The sequence below is a fragment of the Leguminivora glycinivorella genome, chromosome 1 (assembly GCF_023078275.1).
Source record: "Leguminivora glycinivorella isolate SPB_JAAS2020 chromosome 1, LegGlyc_1.1, whole genome shotgun sequence".
Lineage (NCBI taxonomy): Eukaryota > Metazoa > Arthropoda > Insecta > Lepidoptera > Tortricidae > Leguminivora > Leguminivora glycinivorella.
This window is the reverse complement of record NC_062971.1, coordinates 15,239,851-15,264,617: the sequence shown is the minus strand read 5'-3', so window position 1 is coordinate 15,264,617 and position 24,767 is coordinate 15,239,851. Positions and strand designations below refer to the sequence as shown.

Here is a 24,767-nt window from a genome sequence, read left to right as displayed (position 1 = left end):
ACATCCCACGGAAGTGCGGAGGTCGAGGCTTCCTAAACGCCAAAAATCTCCACAACCGTGAGGTGTACAATCTCAGGAATTACTTCCTTATCAACGAGTGTGGGATGCATCGTGATGTGGTGGCAGTGGACGGAAACCTCACGCCGCTCTCCTTGGCGAAAGAGAACTGGCGCAAACCTGTGGTACTAAGTACTGCGGACCGCAAGGCGGTATGGGAGAGCAAGCAGCTACACGGGCGGTTCTACAAGGCCCTCACGGGACCCGATGTAGACCTGCTCGCATCGGTGAACTGGTTACGATTCGGGGACCTCTTCGGAGAAACTGAGGGTTTTGCCTGTGCAATTGCGGACGAAGTTATGATGACGAACAACTACCGGAAATATATCCTGAAGGACGGCACGGTCGACATTTGTCGGGCATGCCGCCGTCCCGGAGAATCACTCAGGCATATCATTTCCGGTTGTTCTCATCTTGCTAATGGTGAGTACTTGCACAGGCATAATCTCGTAGCCCGGATCATTCACCAGCAGCTTGCTCTTCAATACGGCCTTGTGGACCGCGAAGTACCGTACTACAAGTACTTACCTGCGCCAGTTCTTGAAAATGGCCGTGCCACGCTCTATTGGGATCGATCTATTATCACTGACAGGACTATTGTAGCCAATAAGCCTGACATTGTGATAATAGATCGACCGCAACGCCGGGCCGTACTCGTTGACATCACCATCCCCCATGATGAGAATCTCGTGAAAGCCGAGAAGGACAAGTCCAGTAAGTACCTAGACTTGGCTCACGAGATAACCACCATGTGGGATGTTGATTCAACGATCATTGTCCCGATAGTCGTTTCAGCGAACGGTCTCATAGCGAAGAGTCTCGACCAACATCTTAAGAGACTCTCGCTCGGTGGTTGGATCAAGGGCCAGATGCAGAAGGCGGTGATTTTGGACACAGCGCGGATAGTCCGACGGTTCCTCTCTCTGCAGCCCTAACCACCGGCAGCTTGGGCCCTGCCCCGCTGCTGGCGGCACCCTAGGTTAGGTTTTTTATAATGTGTTTATATATTTTGTATTGTTTTGTATGTGGTTTTGTATTTTACTTTTATAATCATATTATAACAAACCTAGCCTAAGAATCAAAATGAATAAAGAGATTATAAATATTACACGTTCATCAATAAAATTATTTAACAGCAATTAAATTATGATTATTACAATTTCAGTCTAGTTATAATTTCGAATATTTAATTGAAAGATGCATTCATTGATTATATTACATATGATATGTCATTTAGATTTGTTAATTTGATTTTATACATAATTATTATTTTATTCTAATATAAGTTATTGGGTAGGTCAAAGAAATCTTTTATGTCATAGAAGGAGTACTCTAAGAGCCACCTTCTTAACTTTTTATAATACTTTTTAATATTACCAATGACGCTGTTAATTATAACAGTTTATGCTATTTCCCCCCTAGAATTTGCCCAACTGTTGCCACGTGTTTAGGTCTCTCAGGAGGAAAATGGAAAACTAGTGTAATTACACTAATTACTTTTATATTTCGACTATATTAATGCCACTAGTCAGTAGTAGAGATGATGTGCGAGTGCCTAAAACTAAATTCCTATTTAAGTTGACGCGCACAGGAGGGCAGGCGGATTTGCCTCTATACTTTTGACAGGCGCTACATACTTCAACGGCACGGCCGGGCTCACAACTTTAAATTCCGTCATAACTTTTTTCTGGTACGCCAAAAAAATTTGAAAAAAATATATTGACAGGTACCAAATAGGTAGTAAATATTGACTAAGATATCAATTAGTAGTGTTGTCTAGAACTATATAAACCAAAAATGGTCCAGACATCCTGACGTCAGAATGTCTGGCCACTTTATTCGCTCGATTTTTCGATATCAGTGGAGGTACCAAATATATGTACTCAGGTACCAAATAGTATCAAATAGGTACTAAATTTTAGTATGTACTAAACATCAAATATCTGTAGTGGTCCAGGGGTCCTGACGCTCACGGCGATTTGTAGTTCGTCGCCGAGCTATGAACTACAAAACTCTCGCTTTTATTTTTGACACGGGATCGACTATCTTTTGTTCGTTTCTATCGCGGCATCGCCGATAGCTCATAGCTTACTAGCTTTTGGTGGGACCAGTGCCTTATAAAAGTTCCTTATTATTACTTAACCCTTAAATGCATGAATTTTTCTTTTAACGAGATATGAATATATGTGATAGACAATGGTTTTCTGACTCTGGGAAAAATAATAACAAAAATATTTAAGATCGATTTTTATACTAAATCAGTGTTAGAAGTTAAATAGGCCAAATCTTATTTATATAAATATATCGTTATTGGTAAGTTTTATTTAAAAAAAATGACTACTGTTAAAAAGGTACACTATTTGTGAAACCCCTATGATAAAATGTTTAAACATAAACTAATTACTAACTGCGAAAATATCAGCCTAGATCACATACTAAAAATCGCCATCATCCTGTTTTTTTACACTTTTCCGCCATCTCATCTTAATCCTTAAATAATAAATAGTAAATCATTATATTATTTAATTTCTTTAATTGTTTATTAAATAGTAATAAATAATGAATAATAATCAAGCAATAAATGTGATTGTGGATAGCTACATATCGAGCCACGGGCCATCAAATATATGATGCATATATACATCACCATGCATTTAAGGGTTAAAAGTAGTATTATAAATATAAAATTAAGGGCCCATTTAGACGGTACGAGAACTCGCATACGAGTTTTATTACATTGCGGTATTTGATGGTTGTGCCAAATTGTATGTACCCTCAACAGCCCGCAATGCAACTAAAATCGCATGCGAGTTCGCACGCCGTCTAAATCAGGCCTAAACCACTTAAGACTGTTCGCAATATTTTGCGTGAGAGGAAAACAATAAAAATTTCGACGCAAGAAGTATAAGGACTTTTGGAATTAGTAAGTAAAAATCTGTGACATTTGGCAACCATTTTTTTATTGCGTACAAAATGACATACCATAACAGTTCCGTCGTTCTCATCTTCCTTGAAATTACAATAGTTATTAAATATTACATATTTAATAAATGACATTACATTAACTTTTGCTTCTATTGATCTATTATTTTATACTGTCACCTGTTTTTTTCGGAAATTTTGCTTCTAAATTTATAAAAATTAAAATGCTACTAGATGTTTAATCATCAAGAAGTCCCCTTGCCAATCTTTTTTTAACTCTGTCACTGATAATAAAATAATCATTGCATATTAACGGCACTTTCACGTGTTGAGTAATGATCTCTATGACAGTTCAATTTTGATATAATAAGTAGTAATTAGAGTAAAATTACCTCGTTTCTAATAAAATTTGATAATTAAGAGATTTTGGAGAGCACTAACTACTTTTTGTTGTTATAAGTGATCAATATGGTACCTAAGATATTTTGCTTCAAAGAGGGCCGTAAGTAGTAGGTACAATTTATGCTTTTTTAGTATATTTTATGTTGGTAAGTGATCTTATACTATATTTTGTATTTGGTGGTCTGTTAAACATAAGCACTTATTATTATTAATGATAAGAATTTTTTAAATATAAGTTATGTTTTATCACGAATTGTGCCAATAATTATTCACATCAATTACTTGCATCAAATAACTTTTTTTTAATACAGTTCATAAGGCTTGCATGTGTACAGTTGATATTAATCCTCAATTCGAGCAAAGAAAACGGGATATATTATATGGTAAGTTCCATTCATAGTAATCTGTTTTATTTACCTAATTATACTTCACATAACATATTGCAAACTTATTCTCGTTGTCACCGTATCGATCTATCATATCCAGAACTTACTGTATGAATATTACAGACAAATCCAAAAAATATCGATTATTTTTATTTTCTGAAACTAAGAAAATTCTAAACATGAAACAAACGGAGTACAGGCGAATCCTACTGTACAAGATGCCAGTTATTTTTGTTAAATAATAAAATATGTAGATCTCTGTGACATCAAGAATAAGTCCCCTGGTGTTACAATACTACCGAAGCTTGGCTTGCCTCTGCTGCCAAACCGCGTACTTCGTACACGCCACGTCTATCATTTGGTTGATGTGTTTCGTGAGTGATGTCGCTAGTGGTGTCAGGTCGTGCAGCATTTTCTCCTGTGAATAACAATACACATTTTATAAGTTAACTATAGGAATAGACATCGACAAACATTTGCCAATTGCAACACAACTTTTGGCCAAACACTTCGGCTGGTATAATCAATTTGACGAATCACTTTAAACGATGATTAATATCAACTGCTCCAAAGTCGGAATAACAAGTGGAAGATGAAGAATGTAATGCCTCAACAATGTGTGCATAAATCATATTCTGACATTGACCACTTCGTTCAAGCTTGGCGAATATTTTATTCAAGTACCTATTCAAACTTTTAAAAAAAGGTGCATTAGCGTGAAATTCCTGAACAACAGCAGTGCCTCGTAGAATGTATCGGCGCGCGCGCTGTCGGCCTCTTGCGCAGAGGTGCGGGTGCGGGGAAGCAGGCATTCGTCACTTGTTTTGCCCCCAGAGCGCTCATTTATTTTTGATCGAACTTCTCGGCGCGCGCAGAGAGGTACAGACTCGTGGGTGTACTCTAGGTTGTTACCTCGAACGGCCTGAGCTTGACGTTCCGGAACCGCAGCAGCGCCTCGTAGAAGTTCTCTGCGCGCGCGCTGTCCGCCTCCTGCGCGGGGGTGGCGGGCGCGGGGAAGCAGCGCCACAGCTCGCGGAGCAGCTCGCCCGCGGACAGGTACAGACGGTTCAGCTCCGCTTTCACGTCGGCCGGGATCAGTTCTGCAAAAAAATGAGTATGTGCTGATAAAACTGCTGTGTATTTCAAGGCTGAAGAGATTATCCATACCAAAGACATATGTAACTCCGTTAAGAAAATAACGTACCTCAAAGCGCTAGAGAAAAAGGTACGGTGGCCTAGATGGCGTTACACCTTTGGGGAACGCACGGCTAGATGGCGCTAATATTATATTTGACATTTTAACACATATTATCAAGGTAACAATATGGGCCAAATTGTCAAAACCGAGGTTCAAAAGTTTTAAGCTTTTGTCGAGAGATGGCAGTCTATGCACTGTGATTACACATTTTACTTTAACAGTAACTCTCTATAATACTCGATCCTCTTTGTCCATGCTAATATTATAAATGGGAAAGGGAGTGTGTATGTCTGTTTATTTGTCCGTCTTTCACGGCAAAACGGAGGGACGAATTGACGTGATTTTTTAAGTGGAGATAGTTGAAGGGATGAAGAGTGACATAGGCTAATTCTTGTCTCTTTCTAACGCGAGCGAAGCCGCGGGCAAGAGCTAGTTAACTATAACTTTAAAATAAATTGACTCTACCTCCCTCCCTGCAACATGTTTAGTATACTTACGCGCCATGGCGGCGGCGTGGTGCTGCCGCATGAGCGCGCCGCCAGGACTGAGCTCGCCGAGCGCGGCTACGCAGCCCGCCGCGCCGACGCGGATCGGCCGCGAGCACTGCTGACCACTCGACCATGCCTGCACACAGCGTACACTACGTTAACAAACCGTCTACGTAAGTGTTAAACCACAAAAAAATATAAAAACTTTTGTCATTGCCAACTCCGTACAAAAATTTAATATTATAAGGATTAATTATAAAACTCCCGTGAGACTCAAACATATTTAAAAATATTTTAAGCGGGTTACTCACGTGTTAAGTCGATATAGAGTTCGACATGTTTCGATCCATTTTCGAGGATCTATCTTAAGAGTAGCGACCCCGCCTTTACATATCGAGAGCGCGACGCATACTGTGCACACAGAGCAAGCGCCCGCAGATGCAGAACCAACGGTTACCGAACGCTACTTCCAGGAGTTATTTATTTATTTATTATTATATACGAATGATTTACTAGACAAGAATGTTTTACCTGACATATTGAAGCTAGGGCCGACAAAGGCGGTGGGTGATTCGTACTCGAACTGGATTGGTTTACTTGCGACGATGGTCCTAATAGATACCTTTCAATCTGCAATAGAAAAAAAATTTGTTACAATATGTGACTATTGTTCGTGAAATTTAAATCAAACCTGTTAATCTTATATGCATATATTGCACATTCGTAATTATTATTATTTGTATCTCCGTTTAAAACTCTCGGGTCTTTCGAGCTAGGTCATTTATAAGGCGTGCGTGGGCATATAGATCCAACACGTAGAGGCCGTTTGGAGATCTTTGATGTCATGTAGAACGCCTGCTGGAACCCATTGTACATGAATATGTACATGACATGAACATTGTATGTACATGAATAGATACCCGTGAATCGGTTTCAACAGGCATTGGAAGCTATTATAGATAATATGGATAGAGTACTGGTCTATGGTTTAAATTTGGGTGTAAAAAAGACTGGGCTATTGCAAAGAAATCGGACACCTGCCATAACATTGTTGACACAAGTTATCGAGGGAGGAGGTGGTGACTCGCCACTCGGTAGATGGGCACCTGATTCGCCATCGAAGAGACACCGGCATGAGTGGCTCAGGGGTCTCGAGAGGTGGTGCTGCGCTTTCTCCAAAGTTACTCGGCGTTATGCCCTTTAACACTTCCACCCCTGGAGCTACAGCTCAGACTGTTCCTGTCTGGACAGCCAATGAAGGCAAGCCAGAGCTGAGAGTCCTGCGGACATATCCTACTCTCTCTCCATCCACTTCTACACTTTATTTGTTTCCTATTATTGGTCATGAGATGAGCTACATTCGAAATATTTTTTTTAATACAGTTGCTCAAAAAGTGCCCGTTTTTTGGCTGTTTAGCGTGCGAGAAGTTGTATTTTACGAACTAGTGCGTAAAAAGTATATACGTTCCATTTTACGACTACTTACCGAGCTGTTTTCATATTAGTCTAGTTTACTAAGACAGAATAAAACTATAAACATACTATTAAGTGATTAATATTTAAAACGTTAATATTTCATATGTAATTGTTTACTTTTAGTCATACTAAACATAATTTATAAAATGGTTTATACTTTGAAAAATCGGTCATAATGAGTCGTGTAAACAGAACATGATTGGAACGAAACGCGTCTTCTACTGTCAAAGTAGAGGCGTCTACCATGTTTTAACTTAATGCACGTTCAAAAAACCTCAATATGTTACGCGATTTGTCATAATTATTTTACGTTATTTGCAATAAATGGATCGATTAAATTAAAATGTAGTTGTACATTAAACAATCGTCCCAAATCGTAAATGTTTATGTTTTTATGGCACCCAATGAAATAAATTATGTTAGATGAATTAGCAAACTCGAAAATATGCACGCAAGTTTAAAAGCTTCAAAAATACGCCTTTGAGTTGTCAAATAATCCGTCAATGTCCATGGGAAAATTGATAGTTCGGATTGTTTTATTTCGTTGTAAGTAGTAGTGTTTTTTCGCAACTGTATTAAAAAACGTCGTTCGTCACACGTGCGAGAATGTCATTCTTCACTCGTCCCGAGATTTGCCACTCGCGTGCCGCTCGTGGCAAAATGTCTCGGGACTCGTGAAGTAATGACATACTTCTCGCACTTATAACGAAATGTACTATTATAATTGAATATCAAAAGGTTCAAATCAAATTTATTCTTATGCTGACAATGAACCACTGTAAATAAGAAGTAAAGAAATATTGTACCTATTTTAATTTACCTTCGATAATTTTAATTCCTGTGCTTCTTCGTTTTTATTCGAATCTTCTAGATCCTCATAATGTATCTTCTCTAATATCCTTTTTTTCTTATTAACAGGCTCTGAAGCACTTTTTTCATCAGCTGGCCTCTTCTCGGCAGTGCCATTCGTTTCCTTGACCCCATTTTCTACCACTTTATTGTTATTGTTTGTAGTTTTACTATTGCTATCACTACTACTAGAATTTGTTTTTTGACTAGCTTTGAGCACCTGTGAATAAAAAAGGTTTGTTAATATTTGTTGTTATAGACATACCTACTTTTTAAGTTATTTTTTCTTTTATTTGTTGATTTTATTGTGTTTAATTTTTTTTGTAATTTTATCAAGGATACACGTTGGTTTCTTTTGCTGAAAATTCACTTTTTTATGAGAAATGTGATGAATTTCATGGCAATTTTCGATAGAGACTAAAATTAACTTTCAAATAAGGCCACATATACATACTTTTACTTATATAATATTAAGGGTAATACCAAGTAATACCGTTTGAACTCAAACGACTTAGAGGTGCGGTTTTTTGACCCAGTAGGTATTAAAAAGTAATCTTAAATTCAAAACGATTAGACTTCGGTCGTTATACACATTAAATCACTAAAATGAAGTTACCTTTAATGTTTTAGTAATTATAATCATTACTTTTAGCCACTTTTCTCAGAACATAATTATTCGACAGAAGTCAAGATCAAGATAACATTAAGAGCATATTTATTATTAATAATGCGTTATAAACATGAAATAGTTGTTGGGGTACACTTGTTAAGTACATGCAGCTCCTGCAAATACACTCAGTGTCAAAAAAATCACACATCTCAATCGTTTGCGTTGAAGCAGTACTGACCCACATTTAGAGAGCAGGACGCGCAGGGCACCTCGTAACACTATGTGTGGCACTGAGGAACCAGTGAAGTCAGGTTTATGGATTGCTACACTGCTGTCCCGCTTGCACTACTCCGCCGGGGCTATTTCCCTTAATATTATATAAGTAAAAGTATGACTATGTGGCCTTATTTGAAAGTTAATTTTAGTCTCTATCGGAAAATGCCATGAAATTCATCGATTTTCTCATAAAAAAGGGCATTTTCACAAAAAGAAACCAGCGTGTATTCTTGATAAAATTACAAAAAAATTAAACACAATAAAATCAACAAATAAAAGAAAAAATAACTTAAACCCTAGTTTTTCTTCCCCTGGCCCTCTGTGTAGCTTTCAGGCCAGAGAACGACCCATATTTGTCACCTTTACCTCCCTTTTAAACTCGTCTAGGGTATCAAACCTAGGGAACCAGTCAAATTGAATCCCCGCTTTTTTTCTTTGTAACCACCGTAGACTGGCGATTATTGATTTTAAGAAAATGGTTGATATTGTTTCTTAAAGGACTTTAATTGTACTTTCAAATGATACAAATATTGATAGGTTACGATGAATAAGATTAGAGGTATATCTGCTTGAAACGAATTTTGCGCGAGGTGTAATTTGGTAGACGCCGAATGTATGGGAACGCGTGTCAAGCGGTACTCCCCGCCTACAGGTATGTGCTTGTAGTTTGCTTATTTATTATCCGATCGTAGAAATTTCAAAAGCAACAGATAGCTTAATAATGTAGCTAAATGATTTATATAACATATTTTTTAGCTAAGTGGCCGTTTTCATTGCCTTTTTGAGTCACAAAAATAAAAAAAGAGAGTAAAAAAAGTATTTTTTGCATTATTGTTAATTAAAAAATAACTAACAAAACTATACTTTTCACTTATAACAAATCTTAATTATACGCTTTCAATCGACACCTCATTTTTCAAAATTGGATAAGGGGTTCTAGACAAATTGGCAAAAAATTGAAACCCGGGACCGCGATCTTTGTGACGTCATAGTTAACCCCCCCACAGTCTGAGAATGTGACAAGTCATTATTTCGTACTCAGTAAAGTCTACCGATCACAACGATACCACTTGTCAGCAGTATACTCTCCAGTCACATCAACTTTAAAACTAGACGACTTTTTTCAATTCCGCCGCCTTACTAACTACTAACAAATCACCACTCATAATATTACATTACAAATCAGGGTTCGAGGATATATATCAAGATATATATCCGATATATATCGGATATATATTATATCCAGCTAGGTTCGACGATATATATCAATGAATATAAATATCCGATATATATCTTTTTTTAGGGTTCCGTAGTCAACTAGGAACTCTTATAGTTTCGCCATGTCTGTCTGTCCGTCCGTCCGTCCGCGAATAATCTCAGTAACCGTTAGCACTAGAAAGCTGAAATTTGGTACCAATATGTGTATATCAATCACGCCAACAAAGTGCAAAAATAAAAACCGGCCAAGAGCGTGTCGGGCCACGCTCAGTGTAGGGTTCCGTAGTTTTCCGTATTTTTCTCAAAAACTACTGAACCTATCAAGTTCAAAACAATTTTCCTAGAAAGTCTTTATAAAGTTCTACTTTTGTGATTTTTTTCATATTTTTTAAACATGTGGTTCAAAAGTTAGAGGGGGGGGGGGACGCACTTTTTTTTCCTTTAAGAGCGATTATTTCCGAATATATGAATATTATGAAAAAACGATCTTAGTAAACCCTTATTCATTTTTAAATACCTATCCAACAATATATCACACGTTGGGGTTCGAATAAAAAAAAATATCAGCCCCCACATTTTTTTCCATTTTTTATTATTGCACTTTGTCAGCGTAATTGATATACATATTGGTACCAAATTTCAGCTTTCTAGTGCTAACGGTTGCTGAGATTATCCGCGGACGGACGGACGGACGGACGGACGGACGGACGGACAGACAGACATGGCGAAACTATAAGGGTTCCTAGTTGACTACGGAACCCTAAAAATGGAAAAAAAATGTTTTATTAGGGTACCCCCCCTACATGTAAAGTGGGGGCTGATATTTTTTTTCATTCCAACCCCAACCTGTGATATATTTTTGGATAGGTATTTAAAAATCAATAAGGGTTTACTAAGATCGTTTTTTGATAATATTACTATTTTCGGAAATAATCGCTCCTAAAGGAAAAAAAAGTGCGTCCCCCCCTCTAACTTTTGAACCATATTATTATTATTATTATTTCGTTTTAGACAGGCAGCTGATGCTGGTACGTCTAAATCATAGTTCACTTTGCACGATTTCACTACTTAGATAGTTTGTCTAGTCTATTTTTAAATTGATTAACACTGGTAGAGTTCACAACTTCAGTAATTCGGGTAATTTGTTCCAAGCTTGCACTATTCTGTTTGTAATGAAGTTTTTACCGATATTTGTTTTGTGCTTTGTTGTTACAAGTTTTATGTTGTGTCCTCTTGTGCGCGTGTTTGAATTTCGAGTGAACAGGTCGACTAGTTCTGGACAGTCATAGTACCCTTGAATGATTTTAAAGGTCTCGATCAAATCTCCACGTTCACGCCTCTTTTGCAGTGACGTCAGTGACGTCATATGTTTAAAAAATATGAAAAAAATCACAAAAGTAGAACTTTATAAGGACTTTCCAGGAAAATTGTTTTGAACTTGATAGGTTTAGTAGTTTTTGAGAAAAATATGGAAAACTACGGAACCCTACACTGAGCGTGGCCCGACACGCTCTTGGCCGGTTTTTTTTAATAAATACTTCAATACAAAAATGGTTTTGAAAAATGTAACATTGTTAAAAAACTTGTCTTTTGTGTTTGTTACTGTTTTTCTACAAAATTTTATGTTTTTAGTACATTTTTCCTTATCTAAAGTAGTATTCATAAATAACGCAACAAAAAAAATGAAATGCCTTCCATACAAAATGGATATATATCAAAGTTGATATTATATCCGATATATATCATAAATATCCGATATTTTGATATTTATTATAAATATCGGATATTTTCGAACCCTGTTACAAATACAATACAAGTGTGAAAAGAAAGAAATTTGCGGATGAGTACAATTTTTACATACACACACACTTAAGAGGCCGTCAATATCAAAAAGTAGAAAATCGTAAAATTGGTAGTTTTCTACGTCCGGTTTTAGTTTCAGTATATACTTATTGATAAGAAAAGCACTTGTTTTAAACAGCGCGTATTCTTATCTACAAAATCAGTAGTTAACATCAAGGAAAAGTTACTCCCTGAATTAATTATGATTTTTTTCCTGACACTAGTTTAAGAAAACCCGCAAATAGTGCTCACGTCTGAGTGAGCTGAGCTCAATTTTGTATACTTTAGGCTGCTAAAATTGATGTTGTCGCATTACTTATATCCTAAACTAAAAATTCAGTAGTTTACATGTGTGTTATCATGCTACTAAAATACAGTAAATGGAAGTTAAACGACATCAATATTTGTCTAAAAATACTTCGAATCAAATGGCAATTACTTCGAAAACCTTTTAGGCAAACAAAAGGTTTTCTTGATAATTATAAACTTTAAGTATGTGTATGCAAAATAGTGTGTAATACAAATCAGGAAACACTTCCAATTTTAGATACATACTTACTTAAAGTTGTAACTAAAATGCGGTCGGCCCCTGTCGGCATCTTCATAAATTTGAATATGTACGACCGTGTTTTAGTTTTAAAATAATGTTATTTTATAAGCTAGATAACTGGACTACAGAATTATTACCTTTTCATATTTTTCCTTACAAAGAGAACGAATAAAATCAATGTTGAATATAAACTTTCGTAAATTTTCCATACAAACGTCAAAACTGCGAACAGATTCTATTGAGTCAAACGCCCGATCGGGCTCGTTCGGAGCGGACGTGTCACCAAATTTGCTCCAATGACATTTGTTTTTGACACTGGAAATCATATACGGATACAAAAAGATTGCCAGTGCTATGAATGTATTCAAAAGTAATAAGGTAAATAAATATCGTCACGTCTAAAAGAGTCTCAGTTTAAAATCGTTTTTTTTTGTGTTGTTTACTACTTATTATTGTTGAGAAATAAAAAAAATATATGTAACTTTAATACAATGATAAGAAATATAGGTATTTTTTGTCTTCTAAACTTTATTAAAATGAAAGTTTTAAAATTAATTTTAACTCGTTGGACTTTATTTTCATTATACTGGTCACATTATTTAGTGTGTCAGTGTGTGTAACATTCTCTATCGCGAAGAGACATTCAGTGTGGCGTATGAAAAAACTAACAGAACTAATCATTATAATTATATTCTATAAACGATTATTTACGTAAATGTCGAAATTATTAATTGTAATAATATATTATCTTATCACAAAATTGTTCTGTATGACTTACCTTCTTACGTTCAATATAATTTTTAAATGGTGTTTGCACACGGGGCATGTAACCTTAGATTCAGACAACTTTAACTAAATTTTGAAAATTATTATTTTAATGAAGAATTCTATATATGGCAACAATTTTACATGTAAACTGACTGTCAACCTCTGTTCATACATAACCTCAACCTTTGTCTCAGTGCATTTATAACGGATGTTATAATGGCTAAACCAATCAGGAACAGTGAATTATTTTAATTCATTCGGAAAAGGGTTTAACCATTTATAATTAGAATAAACGAAGCACTGTTTTTTACACCAGAGTTGTTTTGATTTTATATGGTGTTTGCACAAATTTATTTTGAAAAATAATCGGAGTCAATTCGTGTGAGATGGTAACACTAAATTGACACTGTCCGCAATCTAAACACGCGGCAGCGTGTCAAGCCAAGTTCAAGTAACCGAACTGGCAGACAACATCGTGTGTAATATTACACGAACTATTTGGAGCCTCTATGGGCGTCCTCACAACAAAAACTATTTCACATAAACGTCTTAAATTTGGCTCTTATATTGATATTTGTGACATACATATTATGTGCCTGTCGTGATTGTTTCACCGGATGGTCTGATCGGAAGATTAGACCATTTCGTTGGATCTCCTTCTTGTTTATGTCTTATTATTTGTAACGTTTATTTTGTGTGTGTGTTAACGAATAAATTAATTATATTCTATTATATTCTATTATAAAAGTTATAAGAAATGATATTTGTGTCGCTTAACTTCAAACCTGGGTAAATCCATTCTGCTTTAAGGTTGAATATATAAAAAATATAATATGATCTGAAAGATAATCAACCTTATTATAGCTGAATGGATTTACCCAGTTTTGAAGTTAAGCGACACATTTTATGTCATCAATTGTCATAAAACATTTTGAGGACTGCCATTGAACTTGGCACCCGTTTAGATCTCACTGCTTTTGTCGTTGACGCCAACAACGAAGGCATATATAATATTGAACTTGGCTCATATTTCCCTTTTTTGGTTTTGATGGGATTTTAACGTTACAACTGATCTTCAGTGAAACTATAGACCTGTCTTAAGTTCCTCTCACTTAGGTCACTGACCTCTTCCAGTAAATTGCGGTAGTGTGCGAAAAGTATGTTGGTGAGTGTGTCGTGCGTTAGTGTGTGTAAATGGGGTAATTTGACAGATACTGAATTTTTACCCATCGTGACGGGCTCTTAAGTACACAGTAGACCAAATAGAAACCTTAATATAATGTGTCAGAAACTATACTTGCCATAATAGAATGTTGGTTGAATCGTTTGATCATATTCCTATGTATGGACGTGCTGTCACCTTTATCTTTCTGTACTGGGGCGTCGTCTTCTGTGGGTAACAGGGGAATGGGTTCCGTAAATTTAGGCAGATCCACCTGAAACATATTGTAAACTAAGCTTATTATCGACAAAAACAAGGTTCTTCTCATGAAACAAGTGAAGGCGCTTTTCGCTATACATTCTGATGAATCTAAGGAGTTTTACATTAGTTTAAAATTTAGAGATGGAATTTAGATATTCGGTATTCGGCATATTCGGCAAGTTTTTCAATGTTCGTATTCGGCCGAATAGTTCGGTTACATTGCCGAATATTTACCGAATAAACAAAGTAAATAAATAGCGTAAGTTGTTTCGTTTTTCATCGGATAATGGCATCCTATTCCAGCATTTTAAGGAACCACCAAAGGGAGATAAAATGCGTTAAAATATAAGTACCTACAATAATTATGTAAAAAAGTGAAAATATAAGTACCTACAATAATTATGTAAAAAAGTGAAAATATAAGTACCTACAATAATTATGTAAATAACGTAGTTTTAGAAACCAAAACCAAAATTTTCTTCTGCACTAAATTATAGGAACAATAAGAGCCTTAGTACCCATTAGGTATCCATCATTGAAAAGTTTTTAACTCCAAGCCAGGATTTAAAATATGGCGGAACCGAATATTCGGCCGAATGTTCGGTTCGGTAGCAGCTGAACCAAATGTTCGTATTCGGCAAAGTCCGTATTCGGCCCATCTCTAGTTTAAATGAATATTATGTTGGCATTTGCTAAGGTTTGCTTCAGCTTGTCAGCTTGGATGGGTCTGTGATTAGTAAAGTTGGGCGAATACTCTGCCTCGGTGGGTCTATCATTGGTAAAGTCGGGCCAATACTTAAGTATCAGAGTATCACTTGATAATTTTTTAAGTGTTACATAATGTGTAGAATTGGTGCTGCCCTTATTTTATGGGCTATTCGATTTTATGGTGTAAAATTTGTTCCAAGGGTCGCTGCTAGTATTAATGATGAACAAGCAAATAAGAAGAGAAGACGTGTATTGGTGACAATTAAGCTGCTCAGTCAAGCATGTTGCCAATACAACTTATACAGATATCTATGAATTAATACTACCATGTTTGTGTCAAGTTAACCCACTCAGCTCAATAGTATTATAAACATTAAATAAATGTCATATACAAAGAAAAAGTGAATGCCTGTAAAACCACTCGGCCATCGGATCACGAAAGCAAGGGTCGAAATTTCCAAATATATGACACAATTACCGAAGGCTTATGGCGCCCCCCCGGCCATCTCTGAGGTAGAACCGAAACTAGTTCGACCTCCTAACTGTATCAATCCATGTGATTACGAGTTAGCGAAAAGAGATGGCGCTGCCGTACAAATCTTAGAACAAATTAAATTATTCTCATTTGAAAATATTTTAATTTGTATTTTTAAGTAGTAACACTAACAATATTTTCAAATGAGAATAATTTAATTTGTTCTAAGATCAATAGTATTATGCTAGTCATTTTAGGTAAAATCGAAAGGAAACCAAACCGTGAGGTCCAGAGTTGTGTGTTTCATAGCTGAGGCAATGGCGTGGTCGTCTAGTTTTGCACATTCTCCAAATAAATCTTTGCTGGATGATGACGCTATGCGGTCCCTGGGGAATGAAACAATATATTTTGAGTGGTTCACTAATGTTTGACCAAAACAATTTTAGCAAATGTTCATTTTACAAAAAACGTTTCATCAATATAGTAATTGGCAAATATGTTATTTCGCATATGTATCATTTTACAAAAACTTACTTGACAAATAATCATTTAGTAACTAATACATTAGTACAATGTGTTACTTAATAAACTATCAATTGTATATTTTTCAAGTTACCTAATAGTATGTTTGACAAATTGATACATTTACCAAATGTCATGTAATAAATTGTTATAAAGGGGTTCCAGACCTTTCTTCTAGCCTAGGCTAAACTGACCCACTTTTTTAGATCAATTTGGTTTGTGATGGTCACAGTTCTAACCTAACCTAACCAACTTTTCTAGTATCAGTGCGGTTTTGTGTGTATCACAGTTTTAACCTAACCTACTTTTCTAGTATTACTTTGGTTTTGTGAGGGTCACAGTTCTAACCTAAGCTGACCCACTTTTCTTATATCAGTTTCGTGAGGGTCACAGTTCGAACCTAACCTAACCCACATTCCTAGTATTACTCCGGTTTTGTGAGGGTCACAGTTCTAACCTAACCTAACCCACTTTTCTAGTATTACTTCGGTTTTGTGAGGGTCACAGTTCTAACCTAACCTAACCCACTTTTCTAGTATTACTTCGGTTTTGTGAGGGTCACAGTTCTAACCTAACCTAACCCACTTTTCTAGTATTACTTCGGTTTTGCGAGGTTTACAGTTCTAACCAAATCTACTTTGTAGTAGCATTCCAAAAAAACAGGGACTGAGTAAAAAAATATTGTAAAGATTTTCTATGAAACATTAATATGATTTGATTCGCTATTATGTGTTTCATTTGACCCATATTATAAATTACTATTACAGATTCACTTGTCAAATAATACATTACAGCAAACATTTTTAGGCTAATGGTAGTTATTTAGTTATTTTATTAGTTAAATTATTTGTTAAATATTAATTTGTCAAAAATATCCCTTATAAAATGTTATTTTATAAGTCAAATATTTGGTTATGAGAATAATTTGTCAAAAATGTTTTTGTAAAGTGAAGACTTGCCAAAATATAATTTTGCCAGTAGTTGGTTGTCAAGTGTCAATTTGCTAAACAAGTTTTGGTCAAATGATAGGACACCATTTTGAGTATGTATATTTATATTATTCACTTTTTATACGAAGATCGTATGACACACAATGGCAGGTTTTGAACTTAAAAATTAAGTAGAATTTAATATTAGGACCCGTTTGGTTTAATTTACTAAAGCCATATTGCAATAAATCATTTTCGAATTCAGTAAGTATATTCATGTTGAAGTGCAACTATTGCCCAAATTTTGGCGTCTTCTTCCTTGCTCAACTTTTGAACTCTTATCTTAGATCTACATAAATTTAAAAGTGGAAAATGTCTCTACCATAAGAGTGTTAAACTTCCATTGCAGACATTTCTGCTAATCAGAAGTTAAAATTTAGATCTACATGGCAAATAGTTCATTAATATGAAGAAAATATCAATTTTAAACCCAATATTTACCTGTGAAAATAATGAGATTGAAAGAATTTGGTCCAAAATTCTGCTTCAGTCATCTTATTGGGCACATAGTCTATATGTTTCTTTCTGACGGCTGGATATGTTTTGAATATGGCGTCTATTATATCCTGTGTGAGATTATATTTGAGGCCATTGCAGCCATCTGTTTGCGGCTGGATGTCTGCCAGAAAAGCTCCAGAAACACCTACAAATATTCACATTTCAATCAAATTGATAATTTTATTACTCTCAAACTATTTGGGCTCAGTGATGCAAAATGCTTTTCCTGCATAATTTTTAATGCCAGTTACTGCTTAGCTTACCTAAGATGTCCCAGATCAACTTCTACCGTCCTACACATTAATTATTAAACAAAATGAAACATTATCTATGTGTGTGACAATTGGCCAATAAAATAGTGGCTATTGACAGTTACTACTATACGTAAACCGATGTAATGATGCAATGTCACTCACACAATAAATTTTTGTTCATTCCATTCCGTTCATTCCCTATAAAAATTCAAAATTATTTACACTACACCTGTTTCCGGTATCACTCAAAACCTCAGACACCCCAACTGATTTTTATTTTTTTAAACATATCTAGAATGTTCATTTTTTAATCTGATGAATATTTTTTTTTTAATTGAATTTTTAATTTTCTGTGCAGCTCTACTCGGCTTTTAACTCTACACTCAATAAAATGATTGCTAGCTACCATCATAAACCTTCAAACTGTTTAATTGTGTACGTTACTGCAACGACATAAGGTTTACCAATAGACAGCTATGTCACTGTAAAGCACTTTAAACTTTGTCACAGTAAATTTCACATTGGACAGGTGACGCAGTAAGCAAATTTAAACCATAACATTCAAAATGACAAGGTTGTAATTAGGCACGAGTTCAATTTGTTATGACTTATGATAAACTTTAAAATTAAACTGACGTACAACGTCTATCTCGTAGCGGAAAAAATAATCGTGCAAGTAACCAGCCAGTATTAATACCTTTAAATACTGAAAAAGGTATACAACCTCTAACAATATGATATGCACAATGTTGTATTACGAATTTGTAGAATGGGCACGTAAACAATAATTAATAATACAAATTAAAACAAAAAATATTACCCCCATCAAGATATAGCTCAATCGATTCTACTCTCGATTCTGAACAAACAGTTTTCAGGTTTTTAGTGTTAAGTGAAACACGGTGTATACATTGTTTACTTACCCGCTTCCTGTTTAACATTATTAGATTCAGTGTAATGTTTCAATGTGGGTGTGTTCCAATATTCTTCACTATTAATCACTTTTGATATTACTAAGTCTTCATATAAATGCTTCAGAGTTGGGTGAAGAGACAAGAGCCTAGAAGAGTAAATTAATAAATTATAAACTGACTAGCTTTTGCCCGCGGCTTCGCTCGCGTAAGAAAGAGACAAAAAGTAGCCTATGTCACTTTCCATCCCTTCATCTATCTCCACTTAAAAAATCACGACAATTTGTCGCTCCGTTTTGCCGTGAAGGACGGACAAACAAACAGACACACACACTTTCCCATTTATAATATTAGTATGGATATAGATGGCATATGGAATTTTCTCAGCCCAGCATGTGATAAACTCGCATCTATAGGTATTGTGGTTAAATTAAATTGTTATTAATATAATTAGTAGTCTTTTGTTTTGTAAGCATGTAGACGTTAGCCCGCAAAGTGGGCTGCCTTTTTTCGCTTTCAAGGGTCACAAGAAAACCCTAACCTAACTTAGTTTGGATACTCAATTGGTTGTTCTTTTTTGCCACTATAATTATTTTCAAAAACATTAATTACTGTGATATATAGAGCTTGTCATTCATATAATATTAAATGTAATTCATCAAATACTGCCTTTTTTATTTTCTATTTACAAGTTGAGTGAAAATATCAAAATTAAATAAAAAAATTGTTTATTTCAGACCAATTAAAAATCCATTAAGTGTTCAAAGAATTATCATTGTGAGGCATAATACCCATGAATGATTCATACCTGGATTTCATCTCTAGCTCTCCATCAATTTGCCTCTTAAACTTAGGTAACAGATTCACCAGCAAGCCTTTAACCTGGTCTCGGTCCTTGGCTTGCGCGTCTGGGCCCGCGGGGTTGACAAAGTGGAAAGTAGAACATGTTCCATCATGGAGGACTACTTGCAGTTGCACTTTAGGTTTGCCCACTGGAGATATTTTTTGTGCTAAAAAGTAATTCATTATTTTACTCTATTTAATAGTTATAATAAATAACGTTCGCAATATAGCCCCATGGTTATTTATGCAACTTTCTGTACAATTTGTATAGATGTATAAAATAATATAAATTAAGGGTACTAGTGTGACGAAATTGCGTCCTGTAACACAGGGTTTCCTAGCACAGGAAACAAGGTCATGATTTTCTGAAATTGTTAATTTATTTATATAATAAACTTTTTTTTTTTCATGGTAAACTAAAAAGCTTGTATTAAGGGTACTCAAGATAATGATACATATTTTATACAAACACTTAAATACATCCGTGACTCAGTTATATATATCTGTGCTCTTGGCACTAAATAAATGACCTTTCCAGGATTAAAAACCCAGAACCAGCCGCAGATAGAATCCACTAGGCCAGACCGGTTGTCAATATGTATGAAGAGAGTACCTTCCCATAATAATTCTGGTATTACAGTATTATCCTAACACATCAGTTTTCTATATGAGGGTTTGACAGACACCAAAGGACCTAACAGTTTTAATACAAGTCAAGGAATAGCATAATAGACTTACTTTTAATATCAGCATATTTGTGCGATACAGCAACAGTGTCTCTATTTTCCAGCATCCATGCCAACCTCTGATTCATCACATACAAGGTACCGTCACCCTTCTTATATCGTACGTAGCTTACGCTCAACAAAACATCTTCCGAAGACGTGGTCATTGTCACAGTCTAAGCTATCAGTGTATAGACCTAAAAATGCTATTGGTTTAATAACTCTAATGAAAAAGGTATAAATATTGCCCCATGACAATAAAATTAGAGTTCAAGATCACAGATTGACCAACACAGGGTATCCTAAGTTATAGTCCAGTATTTTGTTAGTGGATAAATAAGCAGTTTCGTTGAAATTCTGTGGTTGATAAATGCTATGATAGAAAACAATCAACTTATGAAATTATTTAACAAAAAGCACATCAGTCGACCATTTGCAGTTTTGACAAAACTGACATGACAGTACATGAGTACACACGTTACCATAGACAAATTAACCGTTTTTGTGTACTAACGTATTTTTTGTACTGGCAACATTCATTATTCATATCTATGGTAACTAAACTTGAACGAATCCAAATCCAAAATGTTGCAGATTGTGTTGATACTATTTAGGGCCTCCACAGACGGGAGACAAAACTGTTTTGTCTCCGTCGTATTTGTATGAAAAGTTGCGTCGCCTCGTGTGCGCACCTTCATACTAGCCCAAGAATATTATATACCATGGATTTTGCGTGCCGACCAATGAGTTGAAGCCAGGTTCATTCACCTTTACTCCTATGTTCTATCTCTTTCCGACACTGTGATGTATTGCCAGATTAGTTACTAAAAAAAACGTATAAAACATTCTTCAATCAAATTGACTTACTTTTCTTTGTATTATACGAAAAAAAACTCAATCAAAAACCTTATTTCTCCGGTATTTACCTCCTGCGTACTATGGGAACACTAATAATAAAAAAATATGCCCGATATGTCAGAATTGTCAAAAGTCATTCACCGATTCAGATATTTATTTTGCGAAATAAACGTTTTTCGACGATTTACTTAAGTTCTGCGCTATGTATTGCATAGTGAACCATTGTGGAAGTAAATGGAAACCGAAATCCGACGTAAAATTTCACAAGTAAGTACTTATTTTACCAAAATGTTCATAAACCTCGCTGGCAATAAATTTTCTGCTATTTTGCTTGTAATCTTGGTTAGTTCTTATCATTATATTGTTTTCATTGTCTCAAATTATATCAAAATTCCCACGAATAGGTTTAGAACGATAAATATGACCTTTAAAGAAAAATAATGCTATGTGTGGTTTTACGACTAGGGTGACCAATCTTTTTTCTTGCATGGTATTTACTCTTATTGAATGGAGCTAAATCTATCAACTTGGTACGGTTTCTATGTTCATAGTTCATATCACAGTATAATAATACCAACTTTATTGTTTATGTCTTTACAATTAACATGAATAATATTAAACTTTTCAGTGTTCCAAAAGATGAAGGAAGGAGGCAGCGTTGGCTGTCGATTGTACCGATAAAAGGAAATGTTTCAGAGCGTTCGACAATTTGCAGATTTGCACTTTAAGCCTGAAGATTATGACACAGAAAGAAATTTTAAAAATCGGTCCAGTAACGACGGAGATATCGTGGCATAAACATTAAATTGAGATACATATATATATATATATATATATATATATATATATATATATATATATATATATATATATATATATATATATATTGAGATTTGGGGCGGCGCTTAAAAATAAAGATACTGTTTTAAAACGTCCTAGTATTTCATTATTTCCCCATTGACAAATACTTCCCTTATATTTTTGTGGCTATTCCCACTAGTTACCACCAAGTTTTTACCTGTCCTAACTACTGGGATTTTCCCCACATTGTTAATTACCACACCGGGGGTTGATAGCTACTGGGATTAGTTTTCCCAGTAGTTACTACCAAAATATTATTGTGATAGTTTAAAGTGACTGAAACATTTTTTAATAAATACAGGTGTCAGTAAAAGAAAAGTTATATTTTAAGCCTCGTGTTGCAACACTCACCACGCTCTTAGGCTCCCCACAGACAGTCTTAAAAATTCATAATCTTAAAAAAAACTTGTATGCAATCTGACAGTTCAAACTGACACTGACAAGACACTGACAGATCTGAACTGTCAGATTGCATACAAGTTTTTTTTAAGATTATGAAAATTAAGACTCGTCTGTGGGGAGGCTTATTCTGGAACGGTTCTGAAAAAAAAATCCCAGTAGTTTACCACTGGTAAAAACTTTACCGTATTTTGTGGCGTAAGGCAAAGTATAACTGCAGAGTGGTATAGAAATGGACCTTATTGGCGGTTGACAAATTAGTAAGGTGCATTAGAGTAATTCCGAATGACAGAAATGTTCAGATAATTCCGAAAGGGGAATCTTGATATGACGGAAATAATGGTGATTTCTATGCGACTTTCCTAATTAGACGACTTTCGGAATTGCCCTAATGTACCTTACTTTTTGAGTTTGTGAGGATGGATGTTCACTTTCGTGATAAAACGATTGATCGGATTTGAATTTAATAAGTTACAAAATTAATCAGTCGTATAAACGTAATACGTCAAATTCCGCGGGATATCCCTAATGTATGCTTAATCATGGACACCCTAAAGAAAGAGATGCAAGACCGGCGTGACGTAATTCAAGGTCAAATTTTCTGGCTTCAACGTAATGTTCGGCACGCAATATCCATGGTATATAATATTCTTGTACTAGCCCATAGACCGAGCGACGGAGACAAAACAGTTTTGTCTCCCGTCTGTGGGGGCCCTTTAGAGGGTGCGCCCACGGGCGACTTTTCAAACCGACTTTTTCGTCGCGACCATGGTCTAGTATGAAAGTGCGCACACGGAGCGACGTAACTTTTCATACAAATACGTAAATCGCCTGCATGGGTAGCATGGTCGCGCAATAGACGATAAAATATCAGGCCGTCCCTATCGCACTATCAGTAAGTGCGATGGACGGCCAGATGTTTTATCATTTATCGCGCGACCATAATTGCCTGCCTGGTCGCCGAGCAAATTTGTCGTCCGTGAGCGCGCCCTTACGATTCATCGCTACGATCGGTCGCATCGAAAGCGCCAGCCACACACGAGGCGATCGATCGTTTACGATATCGTAAACCCCATTTGAAAAATGTAGGGGCAATGGTCAATCGTCCCGTCCCATAAAAAATTGAATTCTATTTAGTTACTAGATTTGGTTGCCCGTCTCTAGATTTTTATCTAGACATACAGATGGTGTGTAAGTAAATAAATAAAATAAAAGCTAGGAACATACTACGCGGACGTCCGTCGTCGATCGACCGCGGACGGGGATCTGGACAATGAATATACACTTAACCGTGCAAACTATCGGTCGTGGACGCAGTGGCGTAGCGAGGGGGGGGCCGGGGGGGCCATGGCCCCGGGCGGCACATGACAGGGGGCGGCAAAATCGGCAATTAAAAATTATAACATACATAGAGATAGAGTCGCACCATAAGTGTTCCTTTGTACCTTTTTGTTACGGAACCTAATAAATAAAATTGTTAATTATGAGACCAACATTTTTCAAATCGCTTTGAGAAACGCGCCAATTCTCTGTTTTGTGCTGGCGCCGAATGCACCACGGCGGCTGCGAGGGACGCGGAGCGGGGGCGCGAGCGGCCGTGCGCTGCCGAGCAGCCGCCGAGCTTCCACGAACTATAGGCGAATGTTCGAAAAACTATGGCGAAAGAGCTTAAGCGGCAGCTATATTACACGATAAAACACCTTATCGTCATACTGTTAAGCAAACTTGAGTTGAGCAAACAAAATTCGTCATTTTGTTCCGAAGTTTCGATTTTAAAAACTGCAATTACTTCTTAGTGCTAAGTTTAATTATAATAGGAAAATATTACATTTGATTTGTGGATTGATATTCAATTCACTAATTGTCAAATTGGGTAAGTGTCTATTTTAAGTATTTTTGAATTTGAATTGAATGTTGAATAGTTTTGTTCCAAGTTTGAAATATTTCTCGTATGTTATGTGCGTAAGTAAACAATAATACTTTAGCTTTGTGCTAAGGCCACCGAGTAATATTAGACGGTCAACCAAATTTTAGCACTAAAAAAACCGGCCAAGTGCGAGTCGGACTCGCCCACCGAGGGTTCCGTACAACTTTCAATAGTTGAATCATCAAATGTTATTCATATAACTCTACAAACTTGACTAAATCCCTCAAGACTCAATTCCCACATAAGTAATATTTGAATATACAATTTTAATTTTATTGTTAGACAACGTCCAAAGAAAATCACAACTCGACTTCAATAGTTAACGACATGTA

General features: G+C 35.8%; 1 protein-coding gene across 1 annotated transcript; it reads right to left on the bottom strand.

The window, feature by feature from the left end:
- Positions 1-2,999: 2,999 nt before the first annotated feature.
- Positions 3,000-20,828, bottom strand: LOC125230457 (general transcription factor IIH subunit 1). The gene is made up of 11 exons (XM_048135599.1): positions 20,404-20,828; positions 19,631-19,832; positions 18,835-18,971; positions 17,601-17,802; positions 15,929-16,034; positions 14,344-14,478; positions 7,750-7,998; positions 5,985-6,083; positions 5,463-5,589; positions 4,680-4,867; positions 3,000-4,185 (listed from the first exon to the last, which is right to left on the bottom strand). The coding sequence occupies exons 1-11, from the start codon at positions 20,555-20,557 to the stop codon at positions 4,063-4,065; spliced, it is 1,722 nt and encodes a 573-aa protein (XP_047991556.1). The 5' UTR covers positions 20,558-20,828; the 3' UTR covers positions 3,000-4,062.
- Positions 20,829-24,767: the final 3,939 nt, after the last annotated feature.

Bases quoted from the DNA above. Each gene is read 5' to 3' on its own strand.
- LOC125230457 (XM_048135599.1), bottom strand. From the start codon at position 20,557: ATGACCACGTCTTCGGAAGATGTTTTGTTGAGCGTAAGCTACGTACGA. The intron at 16,035-17,600 runs GTAAATATTGGG...TTCATTCCCCAG, and splicing joins CAATCTCATTATTTTCACAG to GGACCGCATAGCGTCATCAT. The intron at 5,590-5,984 runs GTAAAACATTCT...CGCTGTGTGCAG, and splicing joins CCCTAGCTTCAATATGTCAG to GCATGGTCGAGTGGTCAGCA.